Source organism: Panthera uncia, assembly GCF_023721935.1.
Source record: "Panthera uncia isolate 11264 chromosome C1 unlocalized genomic scaffold, Puncia_PCG_1.0 HiC_scaffold_4, whole genome shotgun sequence".
NCBI lineage: Eukaryota > Metazoa > Chordata > Mammalia > Carnivora > Felidae > Panthera > Panthera uncia.
This window is the reverse complement of record NW_026057585.1, coordinates 88,320,878-88,346,462: the sequence shown is the minus strand read 5'-3', so window position 1 is coordinate 88,346,462 and position 25,585 is coordinate 88,320,878. Positions and strand designations below refer to the sequence as shown.

At 53.7% G+C, this 25,585-nt stretch overlaps 3 protein-coding genes across 3 annotated transcripts; all 3 read left to right on the top strand.

The window, feature by feature from the left end:
* Nucleotides 1–4,992: 4,992 nt before the first annotated feature.
* Nucleotides 4,993–8,264, top strand: C1QA (complement C1q A chain). The gene is made up of 3 exons (XM_049617851.1): nt 4,993–5,089; nt 5,981–6,150; nt 7,453–8,264. Exons 2-3 carry the CDS (start codon nt 5,988–5,990, stop codon nt 8,025–8,027), a joined length of 738 nt encoding a protein of 245 aa, XP_049473808.1. The 5' UTR covers nt 4,993–5,089; nt 5,981–5,987; the 3' UTR covers nt 8,028–8,264.
* Nucleotides 8,265–11,505: 3,241 nt separating this feature from the next.
* C1QC (complement C1q C chain) lies at nt 11,506–16,058 on the top strand. The gene is made up of 3 exons (XM_049617852.1): nt 11,506–11,629; nt 11,918–12,111; nt 15,217–16,058. Exons 2-3 carry the CDS (start codon nt 11,931–11,933, stop codon nt 15,771–15,773), a joined length of 738 nt encoding a protein of 245 aa, XP_049473809.1. The 5' UTR covers nt 11,506–11,629; nt 11,918–11,930; the 3' UTR covers nt 15,774–16,058.
* A 4,055-nt stretch (nt 16,059–20,113) lies between these two features.
* Nucleotides 20,114–25,128, top strand: C1QB (complement C1q B chain). Its single transcript, XM_049617850.1, has 3 exons — nt 20,114–20,214; nt 23,116–23,322; nt 24,487–25,128. Exons 2-3 carry the CDS (start codon nt 23,139–23,141, stop codon nt 25,059–25,061), a joined length of 759 nt encoding a protein of 252 aa, XP_049473807.1. The 5' UTR covers nt 20,114–20,214; nt 23,116–23,138; the 3' UTR covers nt 25,062–25,128.
* Nucleotides 25,129–25,585: the final 457 nt, after the last annotated feature.

Genomic DNA, 25,585 nt, shown 5'->3' with positions numbered 1-25,585 from the left:
TCTCTCATGCAAAAGCACATACCAAAAAGAGGGCAGATGCTGAATTTGAACCCATGCTGCCTCTCATCCCCCCAACAAATTATTTGTTGTTGACAATCCCCTCCGTTTTTCAGAAGACAATCCCCCAAAGCGCTTTTATCTGCCGAGAGAGGCAAAGAATAAAGAGTGGGCACTGGAGACGAGTGTCAGCCTCTGACAGCTCTCCCTCCCCAATTCCCAACCCTCCCCCCAACCTTGCCAAGGAGAAGCCTGATCTTATTGGGTGGGGAAGAAGGAGAATACGAGGAGAGACCCGGGAAGGCCCAGGAGGAGGGGAAGGAGTTAGCCCCCCACAAAGAGGTGATTAAGGTAATCTCCATAATAAAGAGCAAGGGGAGTAGAGGGGGAGAAGGAGAAAAAGAAATTCAGGCAAAGAGGGTCCAGGAGGTTTGCATTTTTTTTGAGGGAGGGGGTGTTGAAGAGAGAGGTGTGAGGCAGGGGAAGGGGAAGATATGGGCGTAAACGCTATGCCTCCTTCGTGGTGCTCGAACAGCACAGCAGAGTGGATGGCTTGTAGGCTCAGGGGCTGGACAGGCGGGGGGAGACTTGTACCAGCAGGTTCTCCTGCAGCTTTATTCATCATGACCAAAAATACCCACCAATGGAGAAGGGCCAGATAAGGTGTGATAAATGCATACAATGGAAGAATACTATTCGGCAATAAGAAACGAACAGACCCGCCATCACACGGATGAGTCTCACAAGCATATGACGTGAGAGGAGCCAGCACGAAAGAACACACACTGAATGATTTCTATTTACATGGAAGTTCAAGAACAGGGAGAAGTGACCGGTGGCGACAGAAGTCAGAATGCCGTTCGCTTTGGCGGTAGGGGGCGCCCTAGGCAACCTGCTGAGGTGAAGGATGTGTTCGTATCTCGATCTGGGTGGTGGTAAAGGGTATGTATTCCTGTGCACGGAAAGCCGCTGAGCAGTGCGCTTAAGATTTCTGCATTTTACTGTATGTAAATGATACCTCAAAATTTTTTAATGAAAAAAAAAGAAATACAAGAACTTCAGAGCCACGTTTTATAACAGTTGACTGTCTGCATTTTGCCTAATAAGATTCAGAGAGAGAAAGAGTTACAAATACCAATTTAAATAAGGTAGCGGGGGTACCGCCCTCACTTCACGCCCTCCAGGAGCCTATTTCTGGAATGAGCATGGACAGGGAGACCCGAATGGACCCGCTGTCCCCAAGTGTGTCCCAGATCCCATGAGCACCCCCCTCACCCTCCCCACCATGGTCGAAACACCTCAGCACTGTGTGATTCCAGTCTTCAAAGATTCAATTCCTGCTCTGGGGTGGGGGGTGAGGGGGATATACATTAGCCAGCTGGTACCCAACTGAAGAAAGAGAACTCTGTTCTAAGGTCAAAGCCAAAACTGACAGCATAGGGCTATAGAGAAGTGATCATATGGTCTCCAACATGCTGCATTCCTAAGATCATTTTCTCCAGTGGTAATATTGACCATTTACAATTTTTGCCTTATATGTTGATTTTTGGAACCCAAGCAACCCTCGGGTGAGAAGTGACTCTACCATAAAGAAATGGAGATTTTGGTTCTTACTCGAACTCCTAACTAGACCTGGGCCTCATGGATTGTGACTCCACAGGCATTACAGGGCGGGGGCTCTCATCCCTCCCTCTCCTGCCTCCCCTCCAGGAGTCCGAGCTCCGGGAAAAGAGGAGGAATACCATCCATCCCCTCTGGTTGAACATGTCCCTGTTGTGACATTCACAGGGCTATCGCTGACCCGTTTACTTTCACACTAATGATATGTTCATTACTATCGATGACTTTTATTTCTTTAGCAGTGTTTATACTCTTGCAACAGCCTGATAAGTAAAATCATCCAACACTTGGAAATAAGGCAAATAGATAACCAGCGTCCTTTCAAAGTCAAATTAAAACATTGTCTAACAAGTCCTCCTAAGGGTCATCTGACACTCTAGGGGAATGTCACTTCACTTGACTTATTATTTACTATTGATCAGGGTCCAGGCTCTGTAAAGATCGCCGTTGGCTGGTAGAAGACTGATAAGTTACAAATCATTTTTGGCCAGTGAAGAAATCATGCAAATGATTTCTTTCCAATAGAGAAGACAACCCCCCAACGTTACGATTTTATTGCCCTATAAACATTAACCAGTTTTGCATCTAACTTAGCAAGCTGATGAATATTCCAGAATTCTAGTTTTGGGGTTATTGTTGGTTTTGTTTTTACTGAATCTCTCTTTTCTCTCTCTCCATACATAGGTACATATAAATATTTTCTTCTCACATCCTTCATTGAACTGGTTTGGTTGTCCTGCCGTTTCCTTCATTAATAAGCTGGGGGAAAAAATCCATTCACGTGTGCTCACTATGTATTTCTCTAAGGATGGTGTATTTCAAGTTTTGAAAACTATGCTGTGAGAAGCCTTTCGCAGTATTTGGTTTTTCCTCATGCCAACTCTGCTACTTCCTTTGTGACCTTGGGCAAGTGTTTCTGTCTCTGGTCTTTATGTGACGTGTGATATTTCTTTTTTTCGAATTGCTTTTTATTTAAAAAAATTTTTTAAGTTTATTTTTGAGAGAGAGAGAGAACAGAGCACTAGCGAGGGGGGCAGAGAGAAAGGAGGAGAGAGAGATACAGAATCTGAAGCAGGCTCCAGGCTCCGAGCTCCGAGATGTCAGCACAGAGCCCCATCTGGGGCTCTCGAACTCATGAGCCATGAGTTCACGACCTGAGCTGAAGTCGGACGTTCAACCGACTAAGCCACACAGGTGCCCCTCTTTTTAATTTTTTTTAATGTTTATTTATTTTTGAGAGAGAGAGAGAGAACACGCGGGGGAAGGACAGAAAGAAAGGGGCCAGAGGGTCTGAAGCAGGCTCTGTGCTGATAGAAGAGAGACCGATGCGGGGCTCGAATTCACGAGCCGTGAGACCATGACCTGAGCCGAAGCCGGACACTTATCTGAGCCACCCAGGTGCCCTGACATGTGATATTTCTAACTCCTCTTGCAGGAAAGCAAGGCTGACACACTATAATCAAAGAAGATGGCGCTGGATCAGGTGTCACAGACCACCTGGCGCAATCTTCCTGCCTCCCACCACTCCCTCGCCTTGCTAGATGGAGAAGGTGAGGCTCAGACTGGTTAGGTAACTTGCCCAAGGTCACACAGGTATTGTTCATAATGATGACTTATTTTAATGTGGTGTTTGATAGCATCAACTTCCCCAGAGGATCCTCAGCCACCCAATGAGGAGCCTGTATCATCCCCGTTTTACAGATAGAGAAACTGAGGCCTAGAGAAATGATGTGGTTTGCCTAAGGTCACACGGTGATTATATGTGGGCATGGCCCATGAGATTCCATCTCTCCTAACTTCCTGAATCCCCGGGGGCAAGAGAGGGGCTGGCAGGAGTTGCTCTGGGCCCCCACACTCTTATCCAGAGAACCCCCATTTGTATCTATCGAATACATACTGGGGGTGCCACTCAAGATTGCAAATGAAAAAGGAGTCCCAGAAGCTTGAAAATGTCGGCCCTAGCCCATCTCCATCTGCCCAGGTCAATAGCCTTCCATTTTCTCCTCTTCCTCTTCCTCTTCCTCCCCTCTTCCCTTTGGTAAAATACTCAGGAAAGAAAACACACACACACACACACACACACACACACACACACCCAAAAACCAAACATGATCATGGGAAGAAGCAGAAAGACATGGTCAGCCGAGGACTGAACACATCGGTCTCCAGTCTGGGAGAGACAGAGTAGCTCAATCCAAAGAAGAGTGTTCCCAGGTCCAAACTGGTGAAGTGAGATGGGCTGACAGGTGGTGAGCACCCTGTCAGCATAAGTAAGTAAGGCTAGATGATCCGGCCAAAAGGTAACGGTAACTCTCTAGATGGTAGAATTCATGGGCTTTGTTGCTGTTTTTTTATAATTTTTTAAGTGTTTATTTACTTTTGAGAGAGAGAGGTAGAGTATGAGTGGGAAAGGGGCAGAGAGAGAGGGAGACACAGAATCAAAGCAGGCTCCAGGCCCTGAGCTGTCAGCACAGAGCCCAATGTGGGGCTTGAACTCACAGACTGTGAGATCATGACCTGAGCCGAAGTCGGAGGCTCAACCGACTGAACCACCCAGACGCCCCTGTTGCTGTTTTTTAAATGTCGATAAAAGCTAATTATTAAATGTTCACCATGTGCCAAGTTTTGTATGTACTTTATGTCATTAAAATGTTATAATAATCTGATGAGGTAGAATCCGTCATTCCCAGTTTATGATTAAGAAAACTAAGGCCCCGTTGGGGTGCCTGGGCGGCTCAGTCGGTTAAGCCCCTGACTTCAGCTCAGGTCATGATCTCATGGTTTGTGGGTTTGAGCCCCGCGTCGGTCTCTGTGCTGACAGCTCGGAGCCTGGAGCCTGCTTGGGATTCTGTGTCTCCCTCTCTCTCTGCCCCTCCCCCGCTCATGCTCTGTCTCTCAAAACTAAACAAATGTTAAAAAAAAAAAAAAAAGTTTAAAAGAAAAAAGAAAACTGAGGTCCTGGGAGGTTAAGTAACTTCCCAAGGGCAGCTAGGAAGTGGCAGGTCTAAGAAGCTGATTACTGAGCTTCCCATCACTACCACACTGCCCTTTGTATTCTTCTGTATTTTCCAAGCTTTTGACGATCAGTCCAAGTTCCTGACTTTTTAAAAAATTCCTTCAGCCCTGATGTTCTCTGCCTCTCTGGTTCTCACATCCCCCCAGTACCCACCCACCCACCCCCCCGCCTCCATCCTTGCAGACTCCTGCCTTGCTGTCCCTGCCCCCACGCCAGCTGCGGCTGGGGTAGGACATTCAGTGTCTCAGTCTTGCTGAGGTCTGCTCAAAATGTCCCTGGTAGGCTTCTGACCCCTGGGGCCATGCTGGGGGCAGGTCCAGGGAAGGAGAAGGGGAAGTCAGAAGGGATGTGAAACTTGGCCACAGCAAGACAGGCACCACCCCTGCTGGGTGTCCCACAGGGGTCCCTGGGTGGAGGACAGGAGCATCCAGTTGAACTGACTGCCAGCTGAGGCAGGTGAGGCCCTCGCCTGAGGGGGTGGGGGCCCGGGGAGCTGACCTAGGAGGCTGGACAATCGAGGCGGGAGGGAGGGAGAACACTGTCAGCCGGTTCTGTGCCAGGACAGGGTTGCAAGGGGCACTGATCCAAGATCCGGAATAAGTGAGTGGGGGGGACCTTTATTCCTTGGGTTTGGGAGACGGTGGGAGGTGGTAATATAGACACATCAGCTCTAGCCAGAGTTCCCAGGTTTCGGCCCCTCAAAACACAGGAAGTTGGGGAGAGGCTAGGGGTGTTGGAGCCAGCAGAGGGGTCCCCGTAGAGGGTACAGCGGGTGCTGAAAGGGGCCAAATGTGTAGGGGAGTGAGCACATGTGTTGTGTCAGGGGGTTGTGAATCCCTGTGCGTATGCACAGCTCTGCCATCTGGGTGAGAGAGTGTGAATTAAATAAGGCGTAGGCGCTCAATAAATATTTGTTCAATGGGATTGATCATCGGTAGGAGTATATGAATGTGTGTGTCTGGGGGAGTGAGAGGTGGAGTCTATTTGGGTGTCGGTTTGTGCCTCCAGGAGCGTGCAGTGGATTTTGAGTTCGCTCGCCGTGGTGTGCAGGTGTGGGATGAGAGGCTGTGTTTGTGTGTTTGAGTATGTAACTGTGTGGGTGTGCTCAGCTGTGTGTGTGTGTGTGTGTGTGTGTGTGTGTGTATGTGTGTCTGGGCAAATTTCTGGTTCTGCGTATGTGTGCGGGGTCCCTGGAGCTGGGTGGAAGGCAGACTTCGGAGGCCCTCGAGGGAGTGTATGTGCCTCGGTGGTGGGGGGATGTGTACAGAACACTGTGGGCGTAGGGTTCAATGTATGAGTTGGGTGTGTGTGAGGGTGTGATGCCCACTCTGGCCCATGTCTCCACAGTGGCATCATGGAGGCCCCATGGGGCTGGCTGGTGGTCTGCGTGCTGGCCACATCCCTGACCTTTACAGTGACCGAGGATGTGTGCCGAGCACCAGATGGGAAGGCTGGGGCCCCAGGAGCGCCTGGCCGACCTGGACGGCCAGGCCTCAAGGGGGAGCAAGGGGAGCCAGGTGAGTACCTCCCTCTGGACCCCAGCCCCTCCTCCCTTGGCCTGGCCTGGCCTCCAGGGTGGAGACTTGGGGGTGGCACCAAGAAGCGGGAATCTACCTGGGCCCCCACGTGATGCCTGCTCACTCTACACTTGGTCCCAGAGGCTGAGGGGGCCTAGTCTTCTCTCTGGACATGTCCCCAGGCTGCCAGGCCCCTCCATATCCCCCTTACTGCCTGAGTTCTCTTTCTTTTTTTTTTTTTTTCTTTTTTTAATGTTTATTTATTTTTGAAGGAGAGAGAGACAGTGAGCAGGGGAGGAGCAGAGAGAGAGAGAGAGGGAGACACAGAATCCAAAGCAGGCTCCAGGCTCTGAGCTGTCAGCACAGAGCTAGATGTGGTACTTGAACTCATAAACTGTGAGATCATGACCCAAGCCGAAGTCAGACGCTTAACTGAGCCACCCAGGCGCCTGAGTCCTCTTTCTTTGGCCTCACCTTCCTTCCCTGGAGGATGGACCACTACAAGCAATGAATGAGAAAGGTCTTGGAAAAGTGCACACTCCTGGGCTGTTAAGTTACCAGAACGAATAAGGTGCTAGCCTTTAGACTCAGGAGACTTTTCTTGCTCTGTAACCTCAGGCAAGTTACTGACCCTCTCTGAGCCTCAGTTTCCTCATCTGTAAACCGAAGAAATAACCCCACCTGGCACACAGAGAGGATCGACTGATGGCAACTATCCTTTCGGCTTCCTTCCAGCCCCCCACACCCAACTCTGTCCCTGCTTCCTCATTGCCAGCCCCTTCTGGCATCAGAAACTCACAGTCTAGAAAACAGGTTGGGGGTGAAGGAGAAGGGAGAGGAGGACATGCCCAGAGTGGGAGAAGGAAGTCTCAGGGAATTCTCTTGAACCTCCCAGTCGGCAGCAGGCCAGAGAGATCTGCAGAGACACTTGCAAGCATTTGCATCCAGGCGTCCTGTACGTAGTCCTGACCTAAAGAGATCGGGGTCAGTGGCCCAGCGGGGTGTGGAGTTCACGGCCGGCCAGAAGCACAGTGGACGAGCCAGTGTCCTGCTTTTGCCAGGACCTGACAGCTTCCCAAGTGCCTGTTTGCACTTCTTTCCACTTGATAGATAAAGAAGCTGCAGCTCAGAGGTTGAAACATCTGCCCAAGGTCACACAGCCAGCCAGAGTCAAGGTCTTAAAGGCCCAGGCACTCCCCCATCCTCCACTGCACAGCAGTCGGGCCATCTCCCAGCTCCCATCTCCCTGAGGACTAGGGAACACTGGACTCTCACTCCAGATCTGGCCTTTCTCCCCCACAGGGGCACCTGGCATCAGGACGGGCATCCGGGGCCTTAAAGGAGACCAGGGGGACCCTGGGCCCCCTGGAAACCCTGGCAACATGGGCTTCCCTGGGCCCAGTGGCTCCCTGGGTCTCCCTGGCACCCCGGGAGTGAAAGGCATCAAGGGCAACCCGGGCAACATCAAGGACCAGCCACGGCCAGCCTTCTCGGCCATCAGGCGGAACCCACCAATGAGTGGCAACGTCGTCATCTTCGACACGGTCGTCACCAACCAGGAAGGCCCGTACCACAATAACACGGGCCAGTTCATCTGTGCTGTGTCCGGCTACTACTATTTCACTTTCCAGGTGGTGTCCAAGTGGGACATCTGCCTGTCCATCGTGTCCTCTGGGAGGGACCAGGCCCAGCGCTCCTTGGGCTTCTGTGACGCCAACAGCAAGGGAATCTTTCAGGTGGTGTCCGGGAGCACGGTTCTCAAGTTACAGCGCGGCGATCGGGTCTGGATTGAAAGAGACCCCGCCCAGGGCCGGATTTACCAGGGCCCTGAGGTGGACAGCGTCTTCAGTGGCTTCCTCGTCTTCCCATCCATCTGAACCAGGGAAGGAGCCTCCCGACCCTGGCCTCACATGCTTCCTTTTCTGTGTGACTCTGGCCCGCTCACTCCACCTCTCTGGTTGCTATGGTCTGCTCTGCCTGGGGGTGCTGTTGCTTGAGCTGTCTGAAGGGAGAGGGCTGGCTCCCGGGGCCCCTAGAACTTGCCACTGGCTGCATGCTGTAAGGAGATTGATCTCTTCGAACCCTTCCTACAATAAATACCTGAGGCCATGTCTGTTGAGCGTCTGTTGAGTTGCTACACTGGGCACTGGGAGGGAGCATAAGGACGACAGTTACGGAGTGCTTACGAGGCAGGCCTGCGTTTTGTATTTTACAGCAGGTATTTAGCAGGTCCTGGGAGTCCTAGGACCTAGGGCCACCCCTTACCGGTTGTCCAACCGTGTGCATATTATATAACTTCGGTGAACTCAGTTTCCTTATCTGTAAAATGGGAATAACAACGGCACCTACTTCAAAGGGTTGTTGAGAGGATTGAGTGACTTAATATATGAAAATTGCAGAGCCGTTCCTGAGTCAGAGTAAGGGCTGAGTAAGTCCTAGGTATTATTATGTTTTGTTTAATCTGTACAGCTGAGGGGTGAGGTGGGTATCACGACCCTATTTTACAGATAACGAAGCAGGTTGGAGTCTGGGGCTGGATATAAGGCCCAAGGTCAGCGTTTAGGTAGAGGAGCTGGGGTCTGAACCCAAATCTTACTAGCCAAGTGAGGCTAGTAAGGCTTACTTACCCAAGCCTGCGTGTTTAACCGCGACCCTTGCCAGCCTCCACAGCCACGGCCTGACACATGCTTTCCAACCTTGAACCAGAAAAACATGGGCAAGACTCAGAGAGGGGTGGTAATCGGCCCAAGGGCAGCCAGCAGTCCTCCCCAAAGCCAGGCTTCCTGAGTCCGGCCCTGGGCTTCCACTCAGGCAGGCATGTGAGGCTGGGGCTGCTGCTCGCTGGGCATCCCTCCCGGGCTGCAACTGAGGAGGTCTGGAATTCTCATGGTGCCTTCCCAGGGTCCCACTTAGCCTGTCCAGGAACACTCGGAAGCAAGAAGCCTCGCTATGTCCTCTGTATGTGAAGACAATAAGGAGACCGGGAGTTCAGTCCTAGGCTGTCCAATGCCCTGCACATTTTCTCAAAGGAAGCCATCTGTGCTTTGTGCTGTGCGCACATCACACACCTGCACACCACGCAGGCACACCCGTCTTCCTCAGGTTGCACGTGACCCACATTCCCCCATGGAGACCGGCCTACTTCCCACTGAAACACGGGCACAGGAATCCCCTTCTTCGGGCACACCAACCCAGGCCCTTAGATACACGGTGCACACCCCTGGACGTGCACGCTAGTTACACCCTCAAACCCACAGTCGTACTTGGGATACAGGTGACACGCAGGTGTGCACGTCCTCCTCACTCTCCCACCCACTAAGTGACACACAAGCAGCCTGGGAGTCCTCACATACCACCCCCTCCCCAGCACTCTGGCCTCTGACATACACCCAAGACCCTCCCCTGGGGCTGCCCTGCCCTGCCCCCACCGACAGCCTCTGGGGTTTGGGGAGAAGAGAGTGACCCCTCTGTAGCCCCAGCATAGTGCTGGACTCCTCACGGCCTCTCTGCCTCCTTCAGGCCTCCACTCTGCCCCAGCTCTCTGCCTCCTTGCCCAGAACACACTCTCCCACAGACTGGGAAAAGAAACCCATCTTTGTGTATCTACGATGGGCTGGACATTTCCTAGCCATTGATGCATTTAATCTCAGCAATCCCTCTTAACTGGTTCAGAGAAAGGAGATCCCTATCCAAGGTCACACTGCCAGAAAGCGGCAGGACCTAGATTTGAACCAGCTCTGCCTGACCCCAAAGTGGAGACCTCCTTTCCTTGCAATGGGACTCGAGATGTCAGGAGTGCGGGCCCCGTAAGTGGTGGAAGAGACCCGGCTACAGAAATGTGAGTGCAGGGAGTCTGGCTGCTCCTTATTCTAAATTCCACCCACACACTCCACACCCTGCCCGCCCTCCCCCTCACTGGGCAAATCACTGGCCAGGCTGGATGGAGGAACGGGCAGAGCTAGGCTGGGCCTGGCTGCTGGGGCAAGGGCGGGCTGAGCATGGGCTGAGGCTGCCACCTGCTGGACAAGACAGACCCAGGCGCAAACGAGATGAGAACTGAAGATGGGAGCCCCAGGTGCCATTCGGGTCCCCCTCCCCGCGCCCCTGCCAGTGCTGTGTCTATCATTTATGCTTTTCCCAGCCCTACACCTGCTGGGGACTTTCAGGGTCAAGGACATTCACATCCTTGCGCTCATCCCACACTCTGCAGCCCTGTGCCACAGGGTAGAGGGACAGACTGGGAAACTGAGGCCCTAAGGGTCAGTTGGTGAGGCAGGGACAGAGCTCTGAACTCCTGCTCATGCCCGGCACCAGCCTAAGCCCTGTACATGCATCATACACTGGGTCCTCACCACTGCCCTGCATGGGAGCTATTGGAACCCCTCATTCACAGAGGGGGACCTGATGCTCAGGAAGGTCAAACCCCTCACCCCGAGTGACACGGGTGGCAAGTGTGGGGTCAGGGCTGGAGCCCTCTACTGCTCGACAGCCCCTTCCTCTTCCGAATCTCATAGGAGGAGAAGAGGAAGAGAGGAGAGGAGCCTCTCTCGGCTCTGCCCAAACTGGCCCCAACCAGCAACGCCTCACCAGCTCCCACAGGCTCCAAGACCAGAGGCAGGGGTGCCAGAGGTGGTGCGGGCAGGGAGGCTGGGATCGTCAAGGGCCCCAGCAAAGGAAGAGGCACCGACATGCGAAGCCTGGGCCTCCCCCACCACCCAGTATACAGATGGGAAGGCTGAGGCCTGGAGGAGCCAGTGGTTTGCTGAGGGCCTCAGAGCAAGGGAGTGGCAGGGCTGGAAGATCTGAGGCCACTGACTCTGTAGCCAGAGTCCCACCACAGCAGGCTGCTTGCCATCAAAGCTTGTCCATCCTGGGTGTCCACCTCCAAGTATAACCAATGGGAGGGGCAAATGGAAGTTTCTAGAATAAGGCCTGCCACTTGACAAGTGCATATGAGGCTAAGCAGAGGCTAAGCAGAGCAAGACTTTGGACCCCAAGAATGGATTTGCTGTGTGACTTTTGGTAAGGGCTTTCACCTCCCTGGGCCTCAGTTTCCTCATCTGTAAAGGGGGAATTATAACTTCCTCCTAGGAATATTGTAAAATAGCTGAGTCTCAAGCACAGTAAATGCCAACATATAGGGATGGGCTGAACTGGACACACACACACATACACACACACACACGCTTCAGCAGATCCGGGGGAGGGGACATTTCCTCTTTTCAGACGCTCATGATCCGGGGCGGGGGGGACACAGGGTCAGCCTGGCTCAGTACCGAAAAGAAAGTATTGAGTCAGGAAAAATGATGGGAAAGGGGATGTGGGACCGGGGGCAGGGTGAGCAGAGGGGAGGGGGCCGCCCAGCCTGCTCTGGGCCCTCTCTGCTGTGTCCGCTCTGACACCGTGTCCTCCAGTCGGGGAGAGGGGAAGCAGATTTGAGGATACCTCTGTGACCAGACCAGAATCCTTTCACCCCCAGGTGAGGCCAAGACCCCGGCTGAGAGGGAGCAAATGGCAGTTTCTCCCTGCTACCTCCCTGAAACATGGGGACAGCTTGATTTGTGAGAGGAAGGAGGGTCCCCATCACTGCTGAGCTAAAGGTCCCGGCTCAAAGAAGAGGCCCCATCCTCCATCCATCCTGTGGTCCCAGGACCCAAGGGGCAAGAGGCCTGGGGAAGGGACCTATAGGCTCCTGAAGGCTGTCAAAAGACCAGTGAGGAGGGTGAGTGAGGGGCCAGGGGGCCAACTCAGCTCTCTCCCTACCCAGATCCTTCCCCAGGATGGACACGGTGTCCAGCTCCCGGCTCCCCCTTGGACTAAACCTGCTGGTGCTCTTGCTGGTGCTGCCACTTGGGGGCCAGGCCAGCACAGGCTGCTACGGGATCCCCGGGATGCCAGGCCTGCCGGGGGCCCCAGGGAAGGACGGACACGATGGCCTGCCGGGGCCCAAGGGTGAGCCAGGTGAGTCTGCTGGGCTTCTGGGGAGGGGTCACCTAAGACCTGGGGGCAGCAGGCACAGTGTGCATCTGGCGCTAACCTGGGGGAGAAGGGCAGCGACTTGTTGGCAACAAGTACAGTCCCTACGGACGCACTTGCTCCCAGGACAGAGTCCAGCTTTCCCAGCAGGTGTAACCCCTCTTTTCTCAGAGCCCAGGCCTTGGTCCTCCATATTCCCCTGTCTGTGCCTCAGTTTCTCATCTGACAACAGGGAGGGAACAAAAGCACCTGCCCCAGAAGGTGGCAGGGAGGATCACAGGAGATGACCCACCTGAAGACCTTTGACAAACTCTAAAGTGCTGTGCTGTTTATTACAGCTCCTCCATCCATCACCTGCCCTGCAACACGGACCCCTGGGGGGGGGGCGGGGCCCATGTAGGGAACGTCCACGACGCACAGAGGGCCGGGCTTCAGTTCCCAGCCCTTCCACTTCCCTGTGCAGAGTGCCTCAGTCTCCTCATCTATAAAATGGGGAGGTAGTACCTACTGCACGGGGTGCTGTAAGGGGAGGATTAAGCAAGTTGCTACTAAAGCAGCATCCAGCACATAGTAGGTCCCAAGTAAGTGTAGGCTATGCGTGGTATAGCTGTTGTCCTCACTGTTTTTATGGGAGGTCTGTGCTCACCCGTCTCCCTGGGATCCTGGGTAGTTGGGCCATGGGGAGTGAGAAGTCAGGATTGCAGATTGACGGGCAAGCCCTAGCATGAGCAAAGGGGGCTGAGAACATGAAGGGGCCCTGGTGCTGAGCAAGCACCAGAGTCCGGGGACGACTTGTTTGTCAGAAGGTGCATATCCGGGATGCAGCGTGTCTGGAGCCAGCGTGGGTGAGACTGGGGTGAGGTTGAGCAGAAGTGATGGTGGGGGGAGGGTTGGCAGAGGCAGTAGGGGTGTGGGAGGCCGGCGGCAAGGAACACCCTTAGGAATTTCCCCACCGTCATCTTCTCTCCTGGCAATAGAATGGGATTTTGCCAACATTCCAGAAGGAATTCTCTAATTCAAGGTGAGCCGAATAAGGCTCTCGGTTCTGCCGTCGTTTGAGATCCTATACCGCACGCTGCCTCTGGCCATCTCACAGCTCAGTGGCTGATGGCCACCAATTATTGAGCGCCTACTACATACCAGCCATCGTTCCAAATGCTCAGCATATGCTTACCTTACAGGGTAGATAAAATTGTTAACTCTGTTTTGCAAGTGAGAAAACTGAGGCCAAAATCCTTTTTAAAAGTGCCTGACTGCCATTTTACAAATGTCAAACCTGAGGTTCAGAGAGTTGGAGGAACTTGCCCAAGTCACACCGTGGAATCCTGCCCAGCTCCAAAGTGCCTTTAGTCACTACCTTCCCCTGCCTCTCAAGCCCCTCCCCAGTGCATGTCCTCCCCCTCCCAATCAGTTGCTGGAAGATATCTGGAGGGATGAGACATGGCCCTGCATCACTGACAACCGTCACCAGGAGCTGACCCTATGGAGCACTTCCTAGGAGGTGCCCAGCACATGCCTTCTCCCACTCCAAGCTCCCAGAAGCTCTCTGGGATCTCTATTATATCCTTTCCTCAATTAGGCAAGCAGAGGCTTGGGGAGGGGAGGTCACCTGCCCAGGGTCACACAGCTTTAGCCTGGATCTGTTGGATCCTCAACCCCCTCTCCTAACCCCGGGACCGAACAGGCTCACAAGCCATAGAGGATCTGTCACAAATAGGTCTGCACAGACACCCAACCCTAAGGGAGTAGGAAGCGGCCATGAGGGCTGGCAGAGTTGGCCAGAGAGGGCTTCCTGGAAGAGGAGACTAGAGCCAGGCCCTAAAAGATGAGTACAGTTTGGCAAGGGGAGAAAAATCTCACAGAGGCTCAGATAATCAGGGCTGTCACAAGAATCACATCCTCTGACTGGGACTCAGCCAGACTTGATTTTCGATCCTGACTCCACCTCCTACTGGCTGCATGGCCTTGAGCAAGTCTTTGGCCTCAGTTTCCTCATCTGTAATATGAGAGAAATGGAACCAGCCCAGGAGTCATAGGGGCTCCAGTGGGCTGAGTGGGGCCAGGGGAGCTGGAGAAATCAACCCCCTTGGTGGGGGCCTCTTCTGTTTGGGCTTCATCCAGTGATTCCCATGTTCTAAGCCGGCCCGGGGTGGTTCCATCTCAGGAAAGGATACAGGTTTTGTGGGGCTCTGAACCTTATAAAATATTGAGGCCTCTCTTTAAAAAACAATACAAAATTATAGGTACATTTGACTGCGGGGAAGGGGGTCTACACGTGCTACAAGATTGTACTAGAACTATACACACACACACGCAAATGAATTCACGTGCAAAGTGGATCGTCCAAAGGTGAGTTTTCCCGTTTTGATGTCGTACTTTAGTTATGCAAGATGTGCCGCTGGGGAAAACTAAGCAAAGAATACATGGGCTCTTCTTGTCCCCCCCCCCCCTTTTTCTTGGCAACTTCCTGTGAATCTGTAATTACTTCAACATAAAAAGTTGACAAAATTTTAAGAGTAATGTTAGGCAAAGGGCCTTGAAGGGGCCAGCGCAAGTTAATAGGGCCTAAAGAATAAGTTTCATGAGCTTTCCAGGAAATGGGCCTCCGACCAATCTTCTGATTTTTGTCAAGAGACACTCAGAAGCAAAACTTTCAGGTGAGGTTTGGATTTGTTAATGTTGGGCTCTAAATAAAACGTTTAAGAAAACACCGCGCAGGCCACACAGAAGCTCTCTGAGGCCACACGCTGGCTGTGGGTTGACAGTCAAGGCCTCTGACGTGCTGAGACCCTGCCCGGTTCTGACACCTCCTGAGGCTGGCGAGTCCCACCCTCTCCACCGTAAATGTGGAAACTGAAGCCAAGAGACAGGGGAGCGTCTTAGCGCTCGGAGAACAAGTCCATGGGGGAGGCCGGACTCCAACCAGGGCCTCCCTCCAACTCTCTGCACGCTTACCCCCAGGTGATCCAGTCCATCTGGGGAAGGGCGTTCCGGAGACCAAACTCTGGTGGAATGTCCCCTGGAGGACACCCAGGGTCCCGGTTCCTGTCCCCTGCCCCATCACTTCCTTCCCACCTACTCTCTCCCCAGGAATCCCAGCTATCCCTGGAACTCAAGGACCCAAGGGTCAGAAGGGAGAACGCGGCACACCTGGGCATCCCGGGAAAAATGGCCCCACGGGAACGGCCGGTAGTCCAGGGGTTCCCGGCCTCATGGGCCCCCCTGGGGAGCCGGGCGAGGAGGGCAGATACAAGCAGAAGTACCAGTCTGTCTTCACGGTCACACGGCAGACATCCCAGTACCCCACGCCCAACAGCCTGGTCAAGTTCAACGTAGCCATCACCAACCCGCAGGGCGATTATGACACAAGCACTGGCAAGTTCACCTGCAAAGTCCCAGGTCTTTACTACTTTGTGTACCACACGTCGCAGACGGCCAACCTGTGCGTGCTGCTGTACCGGAGTGGCGTCAGGGTGACCACCTTCTGTGACCACCTGTCCAACAGGAAGCAGGTCAGCTCGGGCGGTGTGTTGCTGCAGCTGCAGGCGGGTGAGCAGGTGTGGCTGGGGGTCAATGACTACAACGGCATGGTGGGCACCGAAGGCTCGGACAGCGTCTTCTCTGGCTTCCTGCTCTTTCCTGACTAGGGCAGCCAGGCCCGCTCCAGGCCCGGGGCCGCCCCGCTCCCCTCAGCTTCCCCGCAAGAACCGCTGTGCCCAGGCCCTTCTCCCCACCTGATGGACTCCTCCTCCAGGAAGCCCGCCCTGACGCCCTTGCCCCCACTTCTCTCCCTCCTCCGAACTCCTTCAGGAGTCACCGCTTTGAGACTTAACCAGCACCCTCTAACACTGTCAATGGTTTTTTTTTTTTTTTTTCCAAGTCTCCGGAAAGGCAAGGTGATATATAAATAAATAAATAAATGGAAGAATGTGGCACGGCTCAGGCTTCTCACTGCCAAGTCCTCAAAGGAGCAGGCCTCTTCATCCTCAGCTTTGCACCTGTCACAGCCACCCATGGGCTCTAGACTCAGACAGGGCATCCAGTTGGTGTTCAGTTAAAGGTTGGTGCCAGTGTTAAGACACTCAGTGTCCTGTGGCCATTTCAGAGAGGGATGCTCCAGTGTGATTATAGGCTGCAAGAGGTCCCCAATGTGCCATCTGTTGTCACTTGTTTGGCTGAGAGGTGCTACTGTCATTAAAGGTATCTGTGCTCACAGGCAAACAGGAGTGTTTGAATTCCCAGGCCTATGTTGACCTATGCTGAAGTTTGGAAGCACCTGTGGGCTCAGGTAAGCCCAGTGTAGACAAAGAACAGATCTGTAATGGATTTGTGCCCAATTAATGAGTTAATGGGGGTGAATGAATGAATGAACAGTGGGTAAATGAGTGACTAAAAGCAGAGTAAATGAATGAGTGAATTTAAAAAATCTTAATAGCTTGTATTTATTGAGCACTTACTATACCCCAGGCATGATGTTAACCGATCTATTAAGTCATTAATATTCATCACACACTTTCACTGTGGTGACCATGAGAAGGGCTGACAGTTCAAATTCAAAAATGATAAAAAGCATAACGTTCCTGTGCAGACTGCCAGTCCAGCCTCGGAGCCCAGGGAGACCCAAAGTTCACTCAGGCGTAGGAGAACCTGCCTGGGCCTAGCTGGGATCTCAGCTTGCTTCCACAAGGCCCCATGGAGCTCACAGAGGCACCAGCCCACTGAGGTGGGCTGAACAACAGGCGGCTGCAGCCTAATTCCACGACTACCTCCATCCACTTTGGCTCCTTTGCTCATGAGAGGAGACATTTCACACCCTCCACGCCTTTGCCGTGATCCTGCACAGCCCCCCCTCCCACTCACACGAACCCTCATCCACCTGGATAATACACACTCAACTGTCAGGGTTCAACACAAAGATCACCCCTCCTCCACGGAACCTTCCCCAATTTCCCATTTGTGTCCCCACAGTGACCTCCAGAGCCTTGGATCACAAACTCCTGTCTTTTTAGAGCCTCGGTTCCCCAATCTGGTGGCACAGCAAAATCATCTGCAGATTTGTTTACAAGGAAAAAAAAAAAAGATTTCTGGAATCAAGGCTTTTTTTCATAAAAGTTTGCAGAGGACGGGGATACGGGTGAGTAGGTCGTTGGCCAGGTGAAGTCAAAACACATAGTTCTCGGGGCGCCTGGGTGGCTCAGTCAATTAAGCATCCCACTTTGGCTCAGGTCATCATCTCTGGGTTTGTGAGTTCGAGTCCCACATGGGCTCTCGGCTGTCAACGCAGAGCCTGCTTTGGATCCTCTGTCCTCCTCTCCCTGCCCCTCCCCCACTCTCAAAAATAAATAAACATTAAAAAAACATAAAGCACATGGTCCTCTAGCTGGTTTTCATATACTCACTCACTGACACGTCTGCCCTCTCCGCTGGACGGTGAGTATCCCTGAGGCCACTTTGATAGACGCCTAGCACATAGGAGGGGCATGGGAAATACCCCAGATGGGAAGGAAGGAGGGCTACACACACACACACACACACACACACACACACACTCACACACACGAGAGGGAACAGAGGCAAAGGCCTAGGAACTCAGCCTGGTTCACAGGGTGCCTCTGGCCGGGTCGCAGGGCCACTCTCTTCATGACTCTCCTCCATCAACCACTTAGCAGTCTGCCCAGCAGTGCCCCGAGTGATACATCTTTCTTCTCATTTCTCTTTTGTTTAAAAAATCAATACACCGTTTATGTGGGCCACAGTGTCAGATCAGAAACCTGTACTTTGGAAGTGACAATTTTTTTTTTTTTTTTGCCATTTTTGTTTTCCATAATTGTTTCCTTGTTGTTCTCTCTTTGTCAGGAGAGACAGGCCTTTGAAAATGCCAGCTTGTCTGCTGGGCTGAGGGAAACCTGGCGAGGGTTTCTAAGGGGGGGCAGGCAAGGGAGGTTGGGACAGGGACAGGAAAAAGACACGCCAAGCTGCAAGGAATGCCTTTTTGACCACAAGATGTGGAGGGTTTATAAGTTTCTTCTCCCACCCTGGGTAGGGATCATCCCCCCTATATCAGGGATGCGAGCAATGATTTCACAGATACAGAGACCAGCTGGCTCCTACTCAGGGGCCACGGTCCAGGGACCCCCCTGTGCCTGATCCCTGATCCACACTTGGCACCCCATGCTCCCAGGCTCCAAGAACTCGGCCTTCTCTTCATAAATATAGCACTGTCCCCAGGTTTGCATCGGGGGCCTACCAAAAGCTGGGCCCTGGACATGCCAGGTTACCTCACTGGCCCCCCACAACCCATGCCCCCACATTCATATTTGGGAAACTGAGGCCAATAAATGTGCCTGAGGCCACATAGCTGGAAAAAGGCAAAGCTGGGATTTAAACTTGGCAGGGGCTGATTCCAAAAGCCCATGCCCATACTCTGCTCCCTGCTTCTTTCTGTTCTTAGTCTCAAACTGTCTACCCCAAGTTCAAGCTCACCTATTCCCATTGCCATTGGGAACCCACAGAAGGACCCCGGACCCACAACGTACGAATCTACAATTTTCTAGGTTCAGAGACCAGCTGGTACAGAGCTCCACCCTTCTCCCTGCCCCGAATACACTGCCTTTCCCTCCTCATCCAGCCCGAGTCCCTTCCTGTCTATAGTTGGCTGAGCCCGGAGACCCTTTGGTTTTATCAAATAAGTCTTTTCCTTCCCTAACACCCACTGCAGGTAACACTTAATTTCCATCAATCAGCATCCACAAGCCCAAAGATATTCTATCTCCAAGCGCAAGTAGGGCCCTCCTGACCTATGGCAGCTCCTGGTGCCAGCTGGGCAACCATCCCTGTGAGGGGCATCACGGTGCCTTAGATGCAGCCTCCGTAAACAGGCTGAGGGTCTGGGGCCAGGGATGCCTTGCTCTGAGGCCTGCACCTGCCCCTTGTATGAGGTGTGGGCTCCAGCAGTCCCCTCCTTTTTCTGACATTTGTCACAGAAGCCATGAAACCACTGTGTCATTCAATGTTGAACACCAGTCTTCCCAAGTAGAAGCAATTCCCCCTGGGGACGGGAGCCATGGCTGGTTTGCTTGTGGGTCTGTCTCCAGCACCTAGCACAGAGAGGCTCGTGGTAAATATTTATTCTTTCTCCCCTCCGAGCCTCGGTTTCCCATACATAAGGTGAGGGGAAGGAGCTGGGTGACCTCCAAGCCCCTCTCCAGCCCTGACGTGGTGTGATTCCAGGATCAACAAGCAATAAGCCCCTGCCTCTGTCCATTATTGTCATCAGCATCGAGCCCTGCTGGAAGCAGAGGAAGGGCTATAAATAAATAATAACCACATTTAAAATTCATTATTAGATAATTTTCTGAGAACAGGGCAAGAGCAGAAGTACAGAATGGGAAGAGGCAGAGAAGACGAACCCAGAAAAGGGAAGCCTGAGACGTGGCGTGATATTAACAACTGACATGTGTGCTGCCCTTTACGCTTTACCCTCCACGATCCCAGATGAGCTCCCCAGTGCCCCATGCCGTCTATAGAGCAGGTATAGTCCCACCACAGAGCAGAGGAAATGGGGGCTCCCTTGGGTTCTCTTGGCTGAGAACATTTAGACCCCCGTTTGAGACCTTAGGAATCACACTCTGATGAGTGGCAGAGCCAGATCACGGATCCAGGTTCCTGACTCCAAATCCAGTGCTCAGGCACCAGGCCAGCCATGTTCTCGTTTCAGTGAGGAACAGCTACGTCTGCTGTAGGGGATCACAAGGTCAGGGGCCTTGGCACGCAAGCCACCGGTTGTGGACATTCTCCCAGGACAGACTGTTCCCCCAACAGCTGCTGAGCTGGCGAAACCAAAGTGGCCACCTACCCACCGCATTTACAGTAAACCCCTCCAGATTGCAGAAATGTGGCCTGAAACTGCCGGATGGGCTGAGAGTGGAGGGGGCCGTCCTGCTGGGCCCATGGGAGGGGGCCCTCAGGGGAAGGCCCTTCCTGTCTCTGGGGAATGGAACTTCCCCTTTGGACCGAGAGCAGCAGGCTCCTGGCTCCCAGCCCCACTGCTGCCCAGCCGAGCGGCCCCACAGGACACGAGATTCCCAGGTGAGGACGGGGTTCGGGACCTAGGGGGACTGGCCAGCCGGACGATATGGCGGAGGGTGATGATTCCCAAAGTGTAGACTTTGAATCTCTGCCTTGGGCGATTAACGGTGTGGACCCCCAGGCCCAACCCCAGACCTGGGGAACCAAACTTCCCGTGGGTGCACTTGGGTATCTACTATTGCCCGGGACCCCAGGTGATGGGAGCAGCCTAAAATGGGAGCCACCAACATAAGGGCTTTGGAATCACCAAGACTCAAGCTGAGTCCTGCTTCTGTGTCTTAGATGCTGGTGACCTGGGGCAAGTCATGTAACCTCTCTCGGCCTAGACCCTCTCTGGGAATGATGGAACGTTCTAGGGGCCCTAGGAGCCCTGAAGGAGATGAAGCTCACCCAGCGCTTAGTGAACTACCTGGTTCAAGATATGTCAGAGGCCGAGGTGGAATTAGAACCCAGGCCCCCCTTCACCCAGCCCAGCATTTTTCCAGCACCTGCCTTCTCTCATTCCCTCTCCGTCTGCTGAGAATAGCTCAGCTTGACTCTTTCAAGGAACGAATTTGCCTCGTAGGTGGAGCTGCGATTAGTGGTTAGTTGGTCTGATAACTAATTGCATGTTTATAAAGGAGGGCGTGGGATCAGACACCACACTGGAGACCTCATTCCTCTCAGATGCCATCTCTTTCCATCCTCTGGCGGTCCTGTGGGTAGCAGTTAAGTCTGCCAAAGAGGCCCAGAGAGGTTAAGGCACTTGTCTCAGGCCATACAGCGAGGTGGCAGTTTGAAGTCTCATCGGTCTGACTCCAAGTCGGGGAAAAGGAGCTGTCGGGGCTGGAAGGAGAGGGAAGGGTTGGCGACATGGGAAAGATGTGAGGGGCAAGGCCGACGGTGGTGATGGATGGCAAGGGCAGGGCTCGGACCAGATGCCCAACTCTGAGACTCAGCGGCTCCTAAGATGCATCTTCCCACTCCCCCTGCCACCTTCTGCTTCCCTAGGAAGCCTGAGTCTTACTGTGGGTCTGGACCCGCTGTCCCCATCGCCCCGACCCCCTGTTTGCTGCTCTCCACCCCTGGGCTGTACCCACCTGAGATCTCCTCTCCCTGAGCCCTATCTCCCAAAGGGGCTGGCTCCTGCTTTACTTTTCCAACCATCCTCCATCATATCCCAACGCTCGGGGATTCCTGGATGGCAGGGATAATACAAAAATAGCGAATATTCCTTTAGCATTTCTGGCGTGCCAGGGCCTACATCATCTATCCTCCCACCAACCCTATGTGGCAAGGATTAGTATTATCCCCATTTCATGGAAGGGGAAACTCGCCAGAGAGGAGAAGCGATTTGCCTGGGGCCCTCCCCTGCGAGTGGACCCTGATTTGGACCCTGGAAGTGCGGCTGTCCTTCTGACCCCGGAGACCTATCACCACCGCCTCTGACACATCCTGCTCTCTGGGCAGCAACAGCAGCAGGAACAGTAACCATAAAATAGCCTCCTTCACTGAGCACCAGCCCCGTACCCAGTGCTGCTCAAAACACAGCCACTCATTAGCCCCCGTCAGGCTGTCTGGCTCCAAAGCCCACGTTTTAAACCACCAGGCTTAACAGCCTCCTAGCAGAACACCCGGTGAGTTTTAAGGTCTAGTGGATGTAGTAGGTGCTCAGAAAGGCTGGTTGGAATCCCGGCCACAAGGCAGCTGTGTGACCTTGATGGAGGTTCCTGCCCTCTCCAGTACCCAGTTTCCCCATCTGTAGAAGGAGAGGGCTGGGGGCTTTATTGGGGCGGGAGGGGCTGTTGTAAAGACCACATTAAATGAGATAGTAGCACATAAAGTATTTGGCCCAGAGCCTGGCTAAGTGCCCAATGCATGGATTACTGAAGTTGTCAAATCTGTCATTTTGTAAAACCTCCAGGAACGGGTACTTATGCAAAGATAATCGTTTTAGGTTAAATTTATATTATGTGAATGTCACCTCAATTTTTCAAAAAACTTTGGACTAGAATGTTAGGGGCGCTTCCGTCTTGAGAATCCATGCTGAGGGGCTCTGGCTGTGCCGACCAGCTCGGTTCTTCCTAGTTCCCTGGTATTTGGCAGGGCCGGCCCTTCCCACTCGCCGGGGCCTGCGGAGGGACCTGAGAACATCCCATCAGCAGAGATGGCCTGGGGTGCTGGCAGGGATACCTGCTTCAGAGCCAGACGGGCCTGGGTTTGAATCCTGGCTACAGTCCTTCCCGTGTGACCGTGAGCCAGTGTCTTGGCCTCTTTGAGCTTCAGGGTCCTTGTCGGTATGAAAATAATAGCTTTTTCCAGGCAGGGCCGCTCTGAGGATGTCAAGTGGCCCAAAGCCCGCAAATCACAGCCTTGACCTCCTATCCCTCTGACCCCTCACTCCCCTCCAGCCTCACTGGCCTCCCAGCTGGCCCTCGACACTCCAGGCTCTCTGTCCTCCCTCTAGGCCTTTGCCCCCACTTCCTTTCCTCCCAGAACATTCTTGCCCCAGCCCTTTCTGAACCTCTGGGTCCTGGCCTGAACACCACTTCTCGGAGACGCTGCCCCCATCTAGAAGACTTTCCTAATGGGAGGACTTCTTCTCCCAGAAAACCATCCACCCGCCCCTCAAGCCTGGCTACTCTGCCTGCAGGCACCCCTACGTTTCTCACAGATCGCTCTGCACTGTCTCTCTTTCCATTTACTTGAATGTTGACCTGTTTACTGCCTGCCTTCCCCTCGAAGGCCAGCTCTGTGAAGGCAGGGGCCGTATCCGTCTTACCCCAGCACCCAGCGCGGGGTCCGGTCTGGTAGCTGGGACACGCTCGGTGAACGCATGGACGAGCGGATGCATGAGTGAAGAAACACGAGAAGTCTCCGTGGTGGTAAAACTCACTCCACCTTCTCCCCCCACCCCTGCAGGAGGTAGCTGAGCCGGGCCAGTGATGAAGACCGTGAGGGATGGAGTCTTAGCATCCCTGCTGCTGCTGCTGTTCCTGTTTCTGCTTGAGGTCTCCTGGGCCCAAAGCAGCTGCACCGGGCACCTGGCCATCCCCGGCATCCCGGGCATTCCCGGGGCACCGGGCTCTCCTGGCACACCCGGGACCCCAGGGATAAAAGGAGAGAAAGGTACTGCAGGCTTTGGGGTTACTCCCATGTCATCGAGCCAGGCCCTGTCTCCTGCCCCCCCAGTCACAGCTGCTTACCTGAGAGATCGCACAAGCCCCCACAAATCCATCGGCTTGCCAAGGCCCACCCCCCACCCCGACCCGTGCAATGACTCTGCAAGGAGGGGATTCTGATTCCCATTTTACAGCCGGAAAAACTGATGCCCAGGAAGGCTACCAACTTGCCCAAGGGAGCAAATGTAAATGTTGAGGCTGAGATCAGGCCATGGCTCTCTTACCCTTAACTCCGGGTAGAGAGACGGAAAACCACTGCAGTCGCTGTCTCCCCGGGAAGTGGCTTCCCAGCTCTCAACTATTTCCTCACCCATACAGTGCAGGCAGATACTTTGTGGGGTTGTCACAGGGTTCAAAGGAGACTTCCCGCCATGAGACCCCACCCCCACCCCCAGAAAATGCCGTTCATCCGTTCATTTAACCAAAACCAACCACCGTCCTCACATAACCGCGTGTAACCCACACAATCTCGCAAACTAATCATCCCCATTGTACAGAGGAGGACGCTGAGTCCCGGAGAACGTGCCTCCGTCAAGGTGACCCGATGAATAATGGCAGGTGGGGCAGGAGGACATCCGTCTGTCCCCTGGGCCTGTGCTCTCAGCCACTATACTCCACCACTTTACTGGAAAAGAGGTTTTCTCTCGTGCTGTGCCGAACCAAGGGGCAGCGGCTGCTTGGAGTGGCCGTGAGGCTTCCAAGGCCCCCTGGAAGCCCACTGCACAGGAAAGAATGCTGGGATTGATTAAAGATGTCTGCCCTGGGGGAGTGAGTGGAGAGGGATAGCCCTTGTGCCAAGAATTCATTATCCCCGCTCCAGGCATTAAGCCCGAACAAGGGAGCCTGGATGAGCTGGTGAGGAGGGCAGGCCCAGCACCTTCCCTAAGGAGACACCACCCTCCACACCTCGGGCGTCAGTTCCCATTGCTGCCAGGTACATCACAGACTCAGAAAGCTGGGCTGGAAGGAGAACCCCCACTGCCAGGGAAGCTGAGGCCCAGAGAGAAGCAGGGACATGTCAGAAGTTACACGGCCAGGCTCCCTGCCTCCCAGCCCGGGGCTCCTTCCGTGGTTCTCTGTCCCATCATTTCTCCCGTCTCTCCTTTTCCAGGGCTGCCAGGGCTGGCTGGAGACCATGGCGAGTTTGGGGAGAAGGGAGACCCAGGGATTCCTGGGAATCCAGGAAAAGTAGGCCCCAAGGGCCCCGTTGGCCCCAAAGGTGCCCCAGGGCCCCCCGGAGCCCGCGGCCCCAAGGGTGAATCAGGAGACTACAAGGCCACACAGAAAATCGCCTTCTCTGCCAAGAGGACCATCAACAGTGCCCTTCGGCGGGACCAGGCCATCCGCTTCGACCAGGTGATCACCAACCTGAACAACAACTATGAATCTCGAAGCGGCAAGTTCACCTGCAGGGTGCCCGGCATTTACTACTTCACCTACCATGCCAGCTCGCGAGGAAACCTCTGCGTGAACCTCATGCGGGGCCGGGAGCAAATGCAGAAGGTGGTTACCTTCTGCGACTACGTCCACAACACCTTCCAGGTCACCACGGGCAGCATGGTCCTCAAGCTGAAGCAGGGGGAGAACGTCTTCCTGCAGGCCACTGACAAGAACTCCCTGGTGGGCATAGAAGGTGCCAACAGCATCTTCTCTGGGTTCCTGCTCTTCCCAGATGTGGAGGCATGAGCTGTGGGGCTGACTGCCTCCCTCCCCAACCCCGCCCCCACCAGCAATGCTCACGTTATCCCCACCACTCCCCCACCCAGCCAAAACACACAGAAGGGCTCCATGGATGTTCCTGAAAGAATGAGTAAATAAAATTTTCAAAGGCCAAGGAAGTGGTCTAATTCAACTCTGCGTCCCAGCAGCTGGCACATAGTAGGTGCCCAGAAATGCTGCTTAAATGCTGGTTGGACGACTGAACAACCAATAATGAACGAATGAATGAATGAATGACCTCTGAAAACAGAAACTGTATCTGATTGGAGGTGACTGGAGAGCCAGACTCTGTGCCCAGCTCTGTGACAGCCACATAGTGGGAGACGGGGAGGGAACACCAGCTAGGGAGCAACTTCTATGCTCCAAGCACTGGGCTAGACCTTTTCACTCTCTCATGAATCCTCACCCTCATCCCGGGAGACAGGTTGCATTGCACCCAGTTTACGGAGGAGAAAACTGAGCACCGGAGGGATGAAGGGACCGTCCTCAAT